This window comes from Cygnus olor, chromosome 17 (assembly GCF_009769625.2).
Source record: "Cygnus olor isolate bCygOlo1 chromosome 17, bCygOlo1.pri.v2, whole genome shotgun sequence".
NCBI lineage: Eukaryota > Metazoa > Chordata > Aves > Anseriformes > Anatidae > Cygnus > Cygnus olor.
In genome coordinates, this window is record NC_049185.1 from 13,792,917 (window position 1) to 13,810,131 (window position 17,215).

A 17,215-nucleotide genomic window follows, 5' to 3' on the forward strand; every position below is an offset into this window, starting at 1 on the left:
CTGCTTGATGTTCAAGGCCTGAAGCCCGAGGCTCGTGCCCAGGTCTGCAGGGCCCTCCCGGGGACGCAGCCTTTGAGTCAGCCTCGCAGGTCGCGCTGGCAGCGGGTCCGGGGCGATGGAGGAGGCAGCACGGTCTCTGAGCCAGGACTTGCCCTCCAGTGGCCAAATCCCACCTGAGCGAAGCCGTAATTTTGGCAGCCTCACCCGACGGGCAGCTGCAGAGTACCGCGGGGAGGAACCCAAAGTTCTTTAACCACCCTGCACAGCTCTGGCTGCTCGGGGAGGTGGAACCAGCACCCTGCTGTGCCGCTGCCCTGTGCTGGGCCCCCAAACCCTGCGTGTCCCACGGGCTGTGCGCCCCCAGGGAAGAGCAGGATTCACCCCCTGGCAGCACCGTGGGAGTTTCCCCACTGCCACAGCCTGCTGGGAAAGCGAGGGCACAGGAACTGATCCTCATCCGAGGACAACAGCACTCATTGCAGAAGACGCACGCTCACCTATTGCCTGCTGGGGTTTCAGTGCACAGGGCACCGGGAGAGCCACCGCTCCTCCCCAGGCATCGCGTGCCACCGACAGCCTGACCAAGGGTCCCCACCGCCGACACAGCACCACACAAAGCTTCATTAAGGTCCACAGTCACTTACTGGCCAGGCCCGTCATTATTACTGGGACATTACAAACCACGACGACAGCAAGAACACCCAAAGAACAAGACACCTCTCCACGCGAGCACAAGCCTCCGACAGCAACACAGTCCGGATGCCATTCCGTCACCGACACGAGACAACGACAATTCACCTGGTCACGCAGCAAGGGACTAACGCCAGCAGGTCACACCGTCGATACGAACACAGCTTTACACTCCTTCACGTGACGAGAGCACTCAGTGCAGTAAAGCCCGTCTCCACTCCTCCGGGACTTTACAGTTAACAGTAAGGGAATACCTTCGGTCAACGGTAAGCACTGTGGGAAAAGCCTCTCAAAAAAAAAAAAAACAAAAAAAAAAACCAAAAACAAACCAAGACTAAAAGTCAGCAAGAACAGAGGTAGTGTTCATGTCACCATTTTAAGGATTTTTCCACAAGCGCTTGCTTTAGCTAGAGACTTGTGTTTGTTCTGTAAAAAAAAAAAAGTCATGACTAATTATTTTGCTGAGACTTTGAAACGGAGCATTTCAGCATTTTATATATATAGATAGATGAAGAGATGTAAGTATCTATCTATATATAGACACACGCACAACACCACATTATTATACTTGGCAAACAGTACTAGAAATAGCATCCTGCAGGACAACAGGCAATTCACACACAGTCCTCTTCTAAGCCATGCAATACATTTTATTTTCCCTTGTGCCATTCATCATGACCCATCACGTTTCTTTTTCTCCCCACGGAAGAGTACACGGAGGGGAAGAAGAGGCGGCATCAGATGAACTACTGCAAGTCAGATGATAAAACTGCATCGGTGCAATGAATAAACGCCTTAAAAAAAAAACCAACAGAAACCAGAAATCCAGCCTCCCTCTTACTCCCCCCACAGAAGGCATCAACTTTTGCCCATCCAAAGCGTATTCTTCAAGTTTCCGACAGCTGGCTTCGCTGCCAGCTTGGAGCTGGCATCCGCACTCCTCGGAGTGGGCTGTGGCTCACAGAGCACGGAAGACTCGCTGGAAACGGCCTCTTTCGAGTCCGTTATGGTTGACACGTCCATGTCGCTGGACAAGTCCTCGGAGGACAAGTTAAGACACCCCAGCTTGGCGAGGGAATTGGACCTTTTCAGAGGAGACGAAACAGTCAAACCAGCCAGCCGCAGCCGGGTCTCGATCTCCTGAGTTCGCTGCTTCACCAGGCCGGGCTTGCCCCGCACGCTGTGGATGCTGTCGCTGCTGGAGCTGCGCGTCAGGTTGGAGCTCCGGGAGGACGAGGGGGTGTAGCAGATGGTCTTCAGGAAGTCCTTGGTGAAGCTGCTCGTGTGCTCCAACCTGCACACGACCGGCGTGGAGGTTTTCTGAGAGATCCCCTCCAGCAAGCGCTTGACCTCTAACTTCACTTCGTTTTCGGCATCTTCAGGTATCAACGGTGTTGGTCTCAGAAGAGGGACGAGGCCGTGATGTGAAATCAGGTCTTCGCTTTCCTCCACGATGCTGGGCTCAGCCCTGCTCAGGGAGCCCTCTCTGAGCAGGGACGAGGCATCCGAGGGCAGGCTTTTCAACCGCTCTAGTTCTTTGGTATGTTTCCTGACCAAGCCCGCTTTCTGCAGCTGAATGAGAGACTCCTGATGCTGCATTAAGTAACTGTTTGCAGTCGGCTTTTCCAAGTCTTTACTGAACAGCATGTACTTCAGATCCTTGGTGGGTTTGCTGTCTTTTCTGGCTAGAGACTCTTCTTTCACCAGTTCTGCACTAAGGAGGCTCTTGTCACAGTGTGAGTTTCTCCTGGGCTGCAGGGTTTTGACCGGGGTTTTTGGTGCATCCTTTCCTTTCTCTGAAACGCTGCACTGCTGATCAGCCACTGATTTACAAGTACCAGCTTCCAAAGTGCCAGTTCCCGCTGACAGAGGAAGCGGAGCCTCGTTATTTTTAGTTCTGATTACCTCCTCTGCGCGTGCCTTGCTGGGCAGGTGGTCTGCCAAGCCGGAGGGGATGTGGGAGAGGAGGGCTGGCTGCGTGCAGATGGTGGAGCTGTGACGCGCAGAGCCGGGGTTCAGCTTCTCGCACTGCTCCCCAAAGGAGTCGGGAGACAAACTGGCCGAGGGGTACATGCAGTCAGCACAAGACTGATAGGGAGGTTTGACTTTACTGAGGATCCCAAACACGGCATCGTGCTGCAAGAAAGAAAACGGGTACAGGTAAATGTGAGCAGAAAGCACATCGGCAGAGCGAGAGGCACAGATCGTAACACACATTTACAGCTAGGCAGCTTTGAAAGGAAGCCCATTTCACTTCTCTTCAGGCCCTGCAGCAGGAACAAAAGCCACGTACTTTCCCAGCAGACAACATTTTCAGTGGAAGAATACCTACCGTTTCGAGCGATGGTCATGCAAGCAAGTTGCCCAAAGCAGTTTACAGTGCACTCACACCTGTGTGCTCTCTCTCTGGCATCTAAATCCATAGCTTGGGCAAGCAAAGCCATGTTCAGAAGCACTTCGAAAAGGAAGCAGCTCATCATGGAATGAAAGGCTTTATCCAAGTCAAATGAAACTGTGCTATGAAGATGAGAAGAGCAATTTCACTTGCAGTAGAGTCAGCCATGCTAATCACCTACGTTTCAACTCCATACGCACCTCAAAATCCTCTGGGCAACTCCTTTTGCTGTTGTTGTTATTCAAGTTCTCTCTATTAAGCCTGCTCTCCTCCTTGTGCATGGACAAACGACGCTTCCACTTCTCCATTGGGTTTTCCTCCCTGATACCATCCTCCCCTGGCTCCCCGGGGCCCAGCACCAGCCTTGCCTTCCGGGGGCTGAAGTCCAGTTTCTTCTTCACCTCCTGGAAACCGCTCAGCTCCGACAGCGCCTCCGCTGTCTCCAGGCCCTTCGCCACCTCCGGCCTCCCCTCCGAAGGCACGGACGGAGGCTGCCTCACCAGCGAGGTGGCGCGCTCCGCAAGCGCGTCCCGCTCCAGCTCCTCCACGTGGAAGAAGCTCTCCCTCTCACCGGGCACCTTGTTCTCCAGCAGCGTGTCCGAGAGGCGGCGGAAGCAGTAATTATACCCCACAGGCACTTCTGGGCCGGCTCGGTTGTCCAGGTACACCGACTGCGAAGGGGTGTCCAGGTCAGCCAGGCGGTTTTCGAGGTCGACGTCTAAGCTCTCGAGTAAGAAGTCGCCCGAGCCCGTGCTGCCGTCTGTGTTCTGAGGGAGGTTGCTCTCTGCCTGCTGCTTCCACAGCTTATTGTGGCGCTGCTTGCTGGGGGAAAGGACAGAGAGACGAGTGAGAACAGTTAAGCTGCTGTTGTGACAGCCACGGCAGAAGCTGAAGGCTGCTCGGCTGCAGGAGCATCCCTCCCTCTCTCCTCACGGAGAAGATTCACAGCCCCGAACAGCCAGGCTGGTTGGCAAATGCAGCCCTGCATTCCCATCCAGGCAAAGCCATCTCTAGCATCAGGACTTTGCCCATCACGCCTGCCTACTCCACCATCTCTTTGGCTCAGACGACTCCTGGCAGGGCCCTGCACCACACACACGATGGGAACAGAGACGTCTGCCAGCGCAAAATGCCCTGAACCAACACCTCTCCACATCTCACGGCACAGTTTCTGCTGAACCAGAGTGAAAATTTTCCTCCTCTTTCCCCACTAGAGCAGAGGCCAAGTCGAGCATGCAGAAACCCTTATTAGAGACTGCAGCGCTTGCAGTGACAAAGCCTCATGATTGGCATGGTCACCCAGAACTGCGAACGATGTGCCTCCAACACTGCCTGAGCTCAGTTCTGCCTCATAAAACAAGAACAATGTTTTGCTGAACAGTGTTGGCTGCTGAGAAATACAAACACGCTTCCCAAGCACAGAGAAACCCTCGATGAATTAAACCAGAGCAGATCTCCCTAGAAGACAGCTAATTTCCATCCGCGGAGGCCTGGCATAGAAAAGGTTTAGAAAAGCACAATTAGCCCAGGCTTCTGCATCTGCCCTTCAAAGGGGAACCCCTCTGGACGGTGGTCTGCCTTCAGACTGCTCCACCATGCACGCTCTGTCACCGTCTTTGTATTGCAACACGTGTTGTGCTCAGTGGCAGAGGAACCTACTGCCTGAACAGAAATCCATGGAACTCCACTAATATTCTGTGATATACTGAAACACCAGAGGCGTTGCCTACAACCAGGTCCTTTTATTTCCTGCAAGCCACCTCTCCGTTCATTGTCACCTTACCTTGCATCTAAAATGCCTTCGTATTCCAAAAGCTGTCTCATGAAGCCTGCATTTGGTCTTGCAATGCTGCGTTTCTGCTTCACGTAATTGTAAGCCTTTTCCAGTGACCAGCCAAATTCTTTCATTGCATAAGCTATAACAGTAGATGCCGACCGGCTCACGCCCATTTTGCAGTGCACCAGGCACTTGGAGTGATTCTTCCTGCAGGACAAAAAGGACAGCGTCTCATCTTCGTGGTTATTTTGTCTGTTGTTAGCATTTAAATGGCAGAGGGGCAGTACTTCATCCTCCTGACCACCCTAACGCCTTAGCTAAGTAGGTGAGAAACGTTTTGGACTAAGGTGGCCAGGAGAAGAACCCTGCTCCAGAAAAATAAAGAGGTAGAGAAGGGCAGCTTCAGCCGTGCCACCATTTCAGAGACCACCACGAAGCCCCCTGCCTGCCTGCCCAAGTCTTTGGGCACAGGAATAAGCAGGAACAACCCGAGTATAAAGGCCCAGCAGTGTTTCATGGGCTTTGTCACCATCTCTTGGGCTAGTCCAACATGGACACGTGTTGGAATACTTCCAGAACACCTCAAGCAGAGGAAATGTCCTCGTTTCCTTTTGGAAGCAAGACAAAATAATAGTAATAAATAAAAACCGTAGGCTAGGAGCGGGTTAATGCCTGCGCCGGAAGAGACAAAGAACACGGAAGCTCCAGGGACACAGAAAACCCCTGGGAAAAGATGTGACACAAAAGCCCAGTTGCCACCTTCAGCTGTGGTGTGGCTTCAGGAGGGTCCAACACGCAGGGCACGGTGTCACTCTCGTCACCCAGACCTGAAGCAGTTTCTGCTGGGGCTCGGCTGTGCTCTCACACTAAGCCACGTCTCCCAGCCCACTTACTTGGCCTTGTTGATGAAGTGATACGCCTCGTTCCAGTGAGCCAGGAGGTCCGTGGTCTCCTCGTCGTACACCCGGATGTTGTGATAGGCGAACAAACCAGGAAAAAAGTTATCTATTTCCCTGGTCACATTCAAAATGTAGTCAATGCTGTGGAGAACGAAAATTAGAGATGAACCACCATGGTCACGAAAGGGGAACCAATACACATGAAGTCCATGACATCTGACAAAACGTGAGCTGTAAGATTTTATCTACAGCCTTAATCCTGATCTCCCGGGACAGATTATGGCAAATCGCACACATGACATGCAGGGCCTGTCCAGTCACTCATCTCTCACTACCAGCATATCCCATTCAACAAAGCAAGACCGGGAGCACGAGAGGGAGAAGTTTATTTTAGCCCATCTGCCAAGGCTTTGTAACCTACTCAAACTCCCCGCTGTTTGCTGCACACTTTCTACTTCAGCATCCCAGAAGTGCAACTGCACTTGGACGAAAGCTGGGAAGAGAACCCAGGCACCACAATGTTCAACTGCAGGCTTTAACTATGAAACCAACCTTTTCTCTTCTTTCTGATCAAAAATATGAAATAATAGTCACATGGTATCCCCTGATTCCTGCCAAATATTACAGCAAGGTTTACGATGTACCCTGGGAGAATGAGCGCCCATATTGATTTATTACTTTACACCATTCAGACAAATCAAGGGCACAGGATGTTTCTTTCAGAATTCGTCCAGCTTTGACTTTTGGACACTGCACGTCACGATACCCTCACCACAGAGCAGAAGTATTAACATGCTGGTCGATTTCCTTGCTTAAAGATGTTCAGACATCTGTTCCCAAGGACTCCGAACTAAAACATTTTTAGTCATGCTCTTGAGCAATAGTTTTCAGTTTCTCATGTCAGGGTTGGTGCATGCCTTGGGCAAGCAGCAGATATTTATACGCTGTGAAACTCTCACTCGTCCAAAAAGCGTGAAAGTAAGTCATGCCAAGAAGCGAAGAAGCGGTGCGGTGATGAGAGCGTGGTGAAAGACAGCCCTGCAGCTGCCTGTCTGGGCAGGTGAGACGGAGCTTGCTCATCCCCAGGAAGTTCTGCTCCATTTCGATAGAGTTTTTCCTAAACGCAGCGCTGTAATTGCTCTTCCACAGCCTGCAGGAGCTCACATCTGACACAACAGTACGTGCGTCCGTTACACACTTGGCTGCTACACGCTGGGGACTGTGTGTGTGTGTGTGCGCGCCAGACATCCTGATACACTTCAAAAATGAAAAGTTTTGTTATTTCCACTCCCCCTGTGATGGAAATGAGTTAGAAAGACTTCCTAATCAAGGTCCCGATGATAAGTTACCCACATTGCTAGGAATGGACCCAAAGGACTGGAGGATTCAGAGCCCGAAAGGAGCGGTACTCACCCCGAGCCCTGCAGCTCCTCCAGGTTAGAGGCGTTCCACTCTGACCCCTGCAACAGCCACGGGTAAGTCACGTTTCAAAGGAGCCCGAGACCCTCCCCATTTTCTAAGATTTTGCAGCGCCCCAGCCTCAGCAATATTCATTCCTTAGCTGTCAACTGAAATACTGCTAGTAGCCTCTGGGCACAGTTAGCACACCAGTTTCGGGAAGTTGTGGGGAATACAGGATGCTGCCTGGATTACTTTAGCAGCCCACCCAGGCTCATCCTCAAATGCAGCACGAGGACAGTTCCCAGTCCCTCTGAAATCAGAAGAATTAAGGACAACAAGGCACGGGGGCTGTGCAGGAAAAAATCCTGCATGACACGAGAGTCAGAGACAGTTTATCCCATGTCGTTGTGGCCCGGACACTCTGGATTTTTAACCACAGAGATAAATAGTGCAGAGAAAGACAAGTAACAAGTAATTACACGTGGCATGACTGTGATCACAGGTATATGAGAAGCGAGGCAAATCTTGAAAGTTCTGGGGGTGGTCACTCACCTTGGATCTCACCCTATCCACAAAATGAAAAGCTAGAAAGGGTTTAAAAAAGCAGGTTTTTGCCCCCAAACATCAACATTTCCTCTGACTCTCTCCAGGAAAAACAAACTAGAAGTGACCCAAACATAATGGGCACAAATGTGCTCATCTCAAGCAAGTCTTTGTTCCAGATGGCAGCGCCTGGTTTTGCTTGCAGTACCATCTAGTGGCAAGAGATTACGCACAACGCACACCTTTTGCATAAAACTCGAAGAGCACATCACCCACATCACCTTCAGCCTTGTTCTTTTTGTAGTTTTGGCCACGCATACACAACTTGATAGGCTCTGTTGAGAAAACCAATGTAGTGACCCTCCCCAGAGTCAAAAAGCGAACAATTGTCACACAGGGCAGCACTCACAGCTAGATCCCTTCGTTCGTTTCAAATTATCTCCATTGATAAAAATATATTATAATCATTGCTTTTACAAGCAACATGACTCCTCGAGTATTCCGCATGGAGGGCTGGATAGCAGGCTGTAATCTTTTGCTCACACTGCACAATTCAGCCTTGACGCCAAATCCAGATCCCCCTGAGCCCCCGACTTGTCAGCTCACTCCCACTGAGTCTCCAGCTCATCTGGAGCTCCTATTACAGCAACTTACCAGATACAAATGATCAAAAATCAGAGACGGTTTGTCCATCTGACCCAGGATAAGCAGCATTTCATTGTCTATAAATTCCTTGAATTCTTTCAAGTTGCAATTCATGTGTTTCTCCAGCTCATTTCGTATCTGCAGAGCAGAAAACAAAGGATGCCACCTAGAATCACGTCTGTTCAATAGAAACATTTATTGGCACTCCTCTACAAAATACTTTTTCTGTACTTCATTAAAGACAGCAGCAGGGATTTGACCTTCTGGAGACAAGGAATCCCACTACATGGCATCTCTCTCCAAGCATGTTAGGCCCACAAATTTAAGATCTGTGAAGAAAGCTTCAGATAACATCCAGGTACAAAACATGGTTTTTGACGTACCTGCTTCTTAAAAAAAAACTTGAAATAAAAAAAACAAGACCCTGGAGAACAACTAAGAAACAAATAAGAAGCCCATTAGGAGCAAGAAGTGAACAGTGGCAATACTGGTGAAGAGAAAGCTTTCTAATAGCCTCCCCTTTTCAAAATGTCCTGACACAGACGTACAGTCCTTTCACTGCACCTCAGCTTCAAGAAGGCGTAACGCAAAGCAACACAGCTTTGTTGAACCCACCTTAGAAAATGGTGGAAAAAAAAAATCATACCATCCTGACTGCACGAAGAGTTAAGAATACATAGACAGACAGACGAGTTCTCAGCTTACGCCTACAGCTTGTAATGCTGCTGTTACACAAGAATGCATCCAAACCCTTCAGTGCTAAGCTCTAGGAAGGAAAGCCCTGCAGTTTAACAGCCTTCCTTGCAAAACAAACAAAAATTGAACCCAAAAAGAACTATTACCATTTGCTTTGAGAATGCCTGCACTGCGGATGCAGGCATTTGCATCACCCTGTGGGACAGATCCAAACTAGCTTTAGCCTTGACTTGTGATTCTTCATCCAGAGACACACGAGCAAAGTTTTGCCTGTATGCCTCTCTGACATCGTTCAGGAATAAAGAAAATAAAACCTTAAGATGAAGCCAACAAAGATAAAGACGCTGTTTTTAGCGCACCATTTGCTCTGTGCTGTCCCTGAGCAAGTGAAGTCCAGGATACTCATCTAAAACAGCCGTGTATACTCACACTGGTGAGGGCTGAACCCACCAACTGCATCTTTTGAGAGTGCTACCTTGGCTTGTGTAATTCACAAGGATGTACTGAGGAGTAAGGGACTGCAAATTCATTCCTTGGACATGCCTGGCATCAGCTACAAGCAGCTGTAATGCAAGGATCAACTCGGATGCCACTCTGTTGGCAAAGATCAGACACCTTACACTTTGAGAGTCACATACTTGTTACCAAGGTCTTGAAAAATACACTCTGATACTGGTATTACCCTGTTTTACCTGCTAGAGAAACAGAGGTACAGCAAAGAGTAAAATCTGCAAGGGTCAATTGGAAATACAGCCTCTAAAGCCAGTGGCACCCAGTCATCTGGTGTCTCTGTCAGTACAGCACTCTTTGGAAAAGGAGCCTAGCAGGAAGAATTAGGTAGCAGGAATTTTTATATTTACCTCCTTTGAAGTCACATTTTCCAGGTCTTTGCTCATCATGATGCTCCGGAGTTTGGCTTTAATGAGCCGTTCTGTTCGTTCCCTTTCAGTTGGCCTGGAAGGTAAGCAGAGAGGAGGTCTCCTTCCTGAGCTGTAAACATGCTCTCCAGAGACGATGCAACTTGTACAGGACAGAGGGATGGTGGGAAGGACTTGCATTAAAAGCAACTTGACCAGAATAATGGAAGAAAAACATTTGAAGATATTTATGAATAGAAAGGAAATGAACTGCCAGGGGAACAAAAGGGAGAAGGCGAGATTTCTTTTGTGAGCTAAGCCAACTTTGTCTAGCAAAACTGAGAACTGACTTGTCAACAAACAGAGCTGGAGAGTCGGGGCGGGTGGACTCCAGGTCCTGCATTGCATTCCACTCGTTGATGCAGCTCTGGTCGGAGCTGATGCAGCTTTCGTAGTACGTGGCCCAGACCAAGGCCATCCCACCTGGGAAGTAGTTGTACCTTCTTGCAACTTCGCAGGCTTTATGGAGGATCTGTAAAGCAGACCTGCAAGTTTGGAGAACAAATTTGTGCAGACGTGAGCAACAAACAGAGAGAGAGCAGGATCTCAACTGATTTTCACTGAGGGAAAAGATTTTCACCACCGCTTGTTGCAGTTTGCTTTCTGAGAGCAGCAACTTTATTGTATCAGAGTTCAGAGAAGGCACCTTGGAGGCCTTCTAAGAGCTGAGCTGAGGCAGAGGCTGACATTTTCTCCTGATTAACAGGCAAGCACAAGGCACAAGCCACTCTGGGATCTAATCATTAGCTAACTTGTAAAGCCAGACCCAAGAAAAATAAAGAATACGGACAATTTTCAAACCACCTTCAGCAAGGAGTCAAATGCATATTTACCAGCATTCTTGGCCCCTGACACGCTCCAGGGACAGGGCCAAATCAGGTCATTTGTTTTTGTAAATTCTACCGTTACTTTTTCCTTCATTCCTCCTCCTTTTTTCCTTTTTTGTTTTTTTTAAAGTCTCTGCTCTGAAGATGTGCTTGTAGTGAAGCCATTAACCACATCTAAGGTTGCCAACAGGAGGGGCTGAGCTCAAAAGTGACAGGAACAAGAGTTTCACCTGTTTCTGTACCAAATCATCCCTAGCACGTCACCCTTCTCTACATCTGTATCTTTTTCCTATCACATGCCCCAAGGAGTAGGATCGCATGAGGCTCTGACAGGAGCCAGCACATTGCCCAGGCCAAGAGCCATGTTCTGTTTGGGGCAGGGTAGCAGCCTCTTCAAGAAGGCATTTGCTGGCACAGCCGCTGCTGATTCAGCCCTCTCTGCTTCAGTGTTTTGGAATCCCTGCACATGGGAGGGGTGACAGGAGCTGAAAGGTGAACGCGATCGCAGAGTGGCACGGAAAGTTTCCACGCGGCAGGAGCCCCAGCAACGAGGCAGAGAACTGGAAATGCCATCAGATTGGCAATGGGTCGTGAGACTCCTTCAGACAGCTAGAAAAGTATGCACAGGGAGGAAAGACTGGGTTTGCAGCCTGATGAATTCAAGTTGGGCTTTTGTGTTTATACATTTCATTAGTGCCATTTCCCATCACCCTTGTGTTAAAGAGCATGCAGCTGCTCCAAACAGAAGCAGGAGAAGATGCTGTTTTCACATCTACTCCCAGAGTCCCTTTATAGTATTGCTACCAGCTGACACAGGGAAGCAGCAACTCTGCTTCAGCTCACTGAATTCCAGTTATGGAGAATGCTAAAATGCAGTTTGTTTATTTGTTTTTAATTTATTCACAGAAATGAGAGTCTCTTTTTCAATAAAGCTAATTAGCATCCATACCACATGGCTTGCACCGACACTGGCTTGAAGATGTGCATTCTCCCTGCAGTGCTCACGCTGAAGCCACTGAAAGAGAGGGGAAAAGAGTCACAAACTGCTCTTCTCTGCATCTCAAGCTGTGCTCTACAAACAGCTAATGCAAGACAGCTACAAGAGCACTCAAAAAAAAAAAATCAAGGATGAGAATTTCTATCACTGATTTTCCAGCATCTTCCCCCCCAAAAATGGCAAGCGGACACCTTTCCCTGCTGTACGCTGCCAGGAATGGGAGCTCCACCCTTTGAGCAGGATTTCAGAAAACATTTTCTGGGTATTACAGGTTCCACTGAGCAGTCTGAGGGCAAAAAAACCTCAGTGTCTGAATAAAAAACCTGCAGATATGAATTCAAAATTGGAACTTCATTTGCACAGTGATAGAGAATCTCTCCTAAAGCAGCCCCCAGAAGGGAAAGACATTCACATCTATCCTTTTAATGTGGTTTCTTACCCATCACCATCAAGATGGATTTTAGTATCACTCCACAGACGAAGAACCATTCCTATAGTGCAGCTTTTACTGGAAGAGAAATGTTAAGGATGTTAAATATAGGCCACAATGCGGTCATGCCAATATCCTCAATTATTAATACTCATTAATTTTTAAAATCCTCAAGCCTTGCTCTAGTAATTCCTCGTAATATCGTAGGCCATCAAATGCACAACACACAAGGAGACCGGCAACTGAAGTCTAAAGGTCTACTCTGACGTTAGCATGCTGATTGCTCCGCTGAGCTGGAGAACCAGGAATAAGAATCCCCAGCTCTTCTCTTCCCCCACACAGCCTGCCAGGAAGCACTGCAGTATTTCCCCATCACCTTTCCTGCTCGTAAGCTCATCACCCCCTTAAGCTCGGTGCAAGGAAGCTCCCTAGCAGGATATAAAAGCAGATCCCAGCGATCTGGCTGCAGAGATTCAGGTTGCAGCGAGGCAGAAAGCAAGCCTTGGTAGGTGGCAGAGCAGCCGCCTGCCCTCTCCAAAGAGGACCCCAGGGGCCTTTCAAAGGCTTGTGTGTTCAGTTTGCACTTCATCGCTTTGGCTGGTAGAAGAGACAAAAAGGATTTTATGAGTATACCTAACCCAAAAGAACACTCTTATTTCAGAGATGCAATCTGGCAAGAAAGCTGTACTATAATGGGGGGAAGTAACTTTCAACTGCTAAATAATTAAGCTGCCGAGATATTAAAGTTTTAAAGGAAATCAAGATGCACACAACAGACAGTTAGCAAAGAGTACAGGTTTGTTTTATTCTTTCCATTTTTTTTTTTTAAGCCTTCAGCCACTTTCTGCAGCAGATCAAAGGCTTTGACAGGCCAGTTTGAACACACATGTGGACAATGTGCACTCTAGAGCTCTGCGAGGAAAAGTGTTTTCTATTAAACACATGTAAAAGGAATAAAACCCACAAAAGCGCCTGACTAGTCAAACTGTCAGCAGTCAGAACACTTACAGCTGAGCAGTGACATTTCATCCCCAACATGGAGCCACGGAGTCCCTCAATAAAAGTCGCTCATGCCAACAGACTTCTTTATGCATGAAACTTTTCCTTAATTTACAAAACCTCCAGCTTTCAGGGGAAACTAACTGAAAAAGCAGCTAACTTTACATTTGGTCATAACTTTTGCATCTTTCCTCTTGTCTCCCACCACTCACCCACCAGGAGCAAACTACTGGCAGGTCACCTCGGACTTGGAGAGGACATGGCCAACACTCCCTGCAGTTGCACGCTAAGTGTGCCATACGGGAACGCTACGTTAGAATTTCCTCCCTAACGCCAGCAGCAGTAATCAACAGCAGACACAGAAGCAGCATCAAAGCCAGTGACAATAATCTTCTTCGGAAGGCACTGCTAGGAGTTTACCGACAGGACTCACTGCAGCGCAGAAGCTTCCCCCTTCCACTTAAATCCTCTGAGGTTTCCCAGAAAGAAAACAAAAGTCCCACCTTAGCACAACATGGCAGCGTGCTAAATCACCGGAGAACAGAAACAACAGTCTGGAAGCTCTGACTTCTAACTCCAGCTCTGCCAAAGCAGCCCCACCTCTCCGAGCCAAGAACTTTTCTGCCTTGGTTTACTCACCTATAACTGGAACGATGTGAGAGGGTCTGCAGTAACAAAATATTTTATTTGCCTTTCAAAATATTCTGAGCTTTTATCAGTTAGACAGAGGGAACAGCTCATTACTGACACATTTGTTTGTTGTTTTTGGAGGTGCTTTTGCAGGATTGCTGTTGAGGCTATTTGGCAACTAACCTTCCCGAAACAGTTCCATTGCATCATGCCATCACCAGACGTGAAGTCCGATGGATCAAATAAGTTCCAGTTTTGCAAACGCGTCTGCAGAAGTGTTTTGTAGCGAGGAGACAGCAAACTACCACAGATGAGGTAAATACCACAGCCCTACAGACGGATTACAAGTAAATGCTTTGCCCACAACTGCGGAGAGAGCCCAGAGGTTCTAAGGAGACTGAAAGCTTTCTGGAACAATGAGTACCCTCTCACCCTCACGACGGTCAGAAAAAATAACAAATGTGTCTCTTTTCTTCATAGAGTATGCAGATACATGAAAATTAAGTGCTCAGGACAGTTTGTTGTTGACAAGCTTTCCATAGAACCCAGCCTGCCCGATTTCCAAGCCAAGCCTTGCCTTAGACATACCTCTCCTTGCTGGAGAAATCCACGCCCAGCAAAATATTCTCTTCTGTGTCCTGCCGCCCGTTGCTGTATACAACCACCATGTACCGCACTCTGTCTGTCCACACACTTTCCAAACGGACAGCCTAGGAAAAAAAATAGTCAAGCTCTGCAAACCAGCTTTTGGATAATTATTACTTCCGTTGCCGACCAATATTTTTTAGGTGTAATTGTGCCCAAAAGTTGGTGAATGCACCGAACAAGAAAGAGAGACAAGCTCAGAGGCTTCCTGAAACGTCAGATGTTAGCCATGCTAGAGGGGATAATTAACATAGACTTCTCTGCAGTGACTTTTACAGCCTCTGCACATTTCTTTAAAAGAAAGCTAAAGCCCACTTGGATGTAATTTCAAGACTGACTTAAGCCAAGGACTGACTTAAGAACAGTCTAAGTGCAAAGCATCCACTACCATCACCAAGCTCCTATCTCATCTCCTGTATCGGTATTTGTCGGCTGACTGGAAAATTAAACTTAACACATTTCAGAACACTTTCCTGATCCAACTCACAACCTGGATGTAGGGACCAGCCCAAGAGGAGCAGCCAGGAAAATCTGGTGGGGCTGGCAACCAGCATGACAGACTTCAACTGTGAAACCTAAGATTTGCCAACGCTTTTTGTCACCCTATAGAGGTTTGTTCCCAACGCCTCCAATTGAAAGAAGGGCAGAAAAATGCATCTGTTCTTACCAGTTTGATTCTATCCTCACAGCGAAGGAGGTTGATCATCACCTGGAGGTGCTGGGGCAAATCACCTGCAGAGAAATCATCAAGGGTCTCTAACTTGTTGTGCTAAGAATAGGCATAGTCTGGACTTCTAATGAAATCGGACATTTCTTTAAGTGAAAACAAACAACCAAAAAACATTTAAGGCAGGCCGATTAACTTTGGTTAGAATTCTCTGGGACAGCAAAGTGAGCTGCTTGGAAGAGTGTTACCTGGCTGTGGTATTTGGGGGCTACCAAATACATCGAGACCACCTGTGAAGGGCATAAATGATGACACACTTCCATTTACAGCATCATACAGAAGGCACAAAGTTATGTGCCCCGAGGACAGGGGAGGAAGAGGCAGGAGGAACAATTCTTATTAAAAAAGGAACAAAGGAGACAAGGCCTTATGGAGGGCATAGCTGAACAGGGGAAACTTCTGAGGAGGAAGGGCTGCAGGAGGGGCCCGATTCGGGTGATCCCTTCTGTCTCAAATAAAGGACTGTTCATGCCACACGTCACTTAGACTCTAAGGCAGTGGGTACATTTCTGTTCGGTGAAAGCAAGCAAAGGGAACAAAGGCTCTACAAGAAAACAAAACAAGTTCACATCTAATAACTCGGTAAGGCACTCATAACTTTCCATACAAGATAAAATGCCGTCCGTAGGATGTTTGCTGGGTATATGAAATTGCTGACAATCAAAGACACCCAAAGCCAAGCTTGGCATTCAAACAGCTTCTTTGTGCTTGGAGTGTTTACTAAGCAGCAGACACACAGTACCACACTGTGCCTTTCCCACATGCTCCTGCACTCAAAATGCCCCGATGATTTTATTTCTTCTTTCTTAGTAATCTCTTATTCCAAACCCATCAACAGTAGAAGGCATAAAAATACAGGGCGAGCAGAATCCACCTTTCTTAACCCCTTATCTGCTTACTGATCTTTACGTGCGTTCACCATACAACTTTCTTCCCACCATTTTGGGACACCGGAGGGGCGTGTGAAGGAAGGACAGGCTGCTCTCAAGCCACGATAAATGCTTACAGGCCAGATTTAGATCAGTTAACTGACAGGGGGATTTTCTGAGACCAAAAAAGGGGATGTAAGGAGCTACGAAACGAGTCTCTGGACAGACACCTAAATCCTATTTAAAACGTGCCTCACTTTAAAAAGCAGCATTGAACAAAACCAGCAACAGGTAGTTTAATAAATAAATAAATACATAAGTAAATGCTGTCATCTGTCATATAAAGTCCCAAGCTTCAGATTACTGGAGGCTGGGAGGGCACTCGGGAGAAATATCACTGCCATGCTGAATCCGGACCTCAGTAACCACAGAAGAGGTGCTAGAGCCCCGTGACAGCCCATTGCGTTTGCCTCCCCATGGACCAAAGGAGAAGGCAAAGATCAACCCACCAAAGCAGAAGCAAGTGACATTTCGTTGTCTGAGGCTGCAGAAGACAGGGATACATACTCAGCACAGACCCTCTGGCTCAGAAGGCTTCCCTGGCTACAGAACGCCGTGCTGAATGCCATAATGTCTGCAGAGAATACATTTCTACTCCAGTTATCTTTCCGAGGCAATGACAAAAGTTTAAACAAACACACAATAATCATACGTTCCCATTCAAATCAAGTGGGCTGAAAACCTGGTTTTCCTCAGCAGGTTGTACAAGGCCCCCGGTGACAGTCAGAGGAGTCATCCACCCTCCCACGCCTGCTATTAGCCTGTCAGCGTGGACGAGATGAGCAGGAAAGCAAGAGGGAGCAGAAATTCGGTACGCGATTTCAGCCACTACCTGCATGTTTGTGAGGATGCTGGAGGCTTCGCTGGCCCTGGGAACTGTTTCCTTGCTGTAAGAAAAGGGCTGCTCCTTTCACCATGAAAAAGCTCTCGCTTAGGCTGGAAAACAAACGACAGAGGAAGTCAACGGAAAGGAAGTATCAGCAAAGTGTGTGCTCGAGTCTGTACACCTGGGGAAGGAAGGGCTTCTCTTCCTTAAAACACAGTAGGATTTTGCCACGAGAAGCTGTT

The 17,215-nt window shown here is 48.0% G+C and overlaps 1 protein-coding gene across 4 annotated transcripts in view; it reads right to left on the reverse strand.

Moving 5' to 3' along the window:
* Window positions 1–1,322: 1,322 nt before the first annotated feature.
* Window positions 1,323–17,215, reverse strand: part of SSH1 (slingshot protein phosphatase 1) — a 32,417-nt gene continuing 16,524 nt past the window's right edge. For all 4 annotated transcript variants that reach the window (XM_040576749.1, XM_040576751.1, XM_040576750.1 and 1 more), the window contains 13 exons: window positions 16,980–17,083; window positions 15,159–15,223; window positions 14,435–14,556; window positions 12,227–12,295; window positions 11,740–11,805; window positions 10,254–10,448; window positions 9,907–10,000; window positions 8,360–8,488; window positions 7,175–7,221; window positions 5,756–5,902; window positions 4,869–5,069; window positions 3,286–3,907; window positions 1,323–2,826 (listed from right to left, as the gene is read on the reverse strand). In XM_040576749.1, the coding sequence (XP_040432683.1) occupies window positions 1,549–2,826; window positions 3,286–3,907; window positions 4,869–5,069; window positions 5,756–5,902; window positions 7,175–7,221; window positions 8,360–8,488; window positions 9,907–10,000; window positions 10,254–10,448; window positions 11,740–11,805; window positions 12,227–12,295; window positions 14,435–14,556; window positions 15,159–15,223; window positions 16,980–17,083 (3,139 nt within the window). In that variant the 3' untranslated portion in view covers window positions 1,323–1,548. The remainder of the gene's footprint in view (window positions 2,827–3,285; window positions 3,908–4,868; window positions 5,070–5,755; window positions 5,903–7,174; window positions 7,222–8,359; window positions 8,489–9,906; window positions 10,001–10,253; window positions 10,449–11,739; window positions 11,806–12,226; window positions 12,296–14,434; window positions 14,557–15,158; window positions 15,224–16,979; window positions 17,084–17,215) is intronic.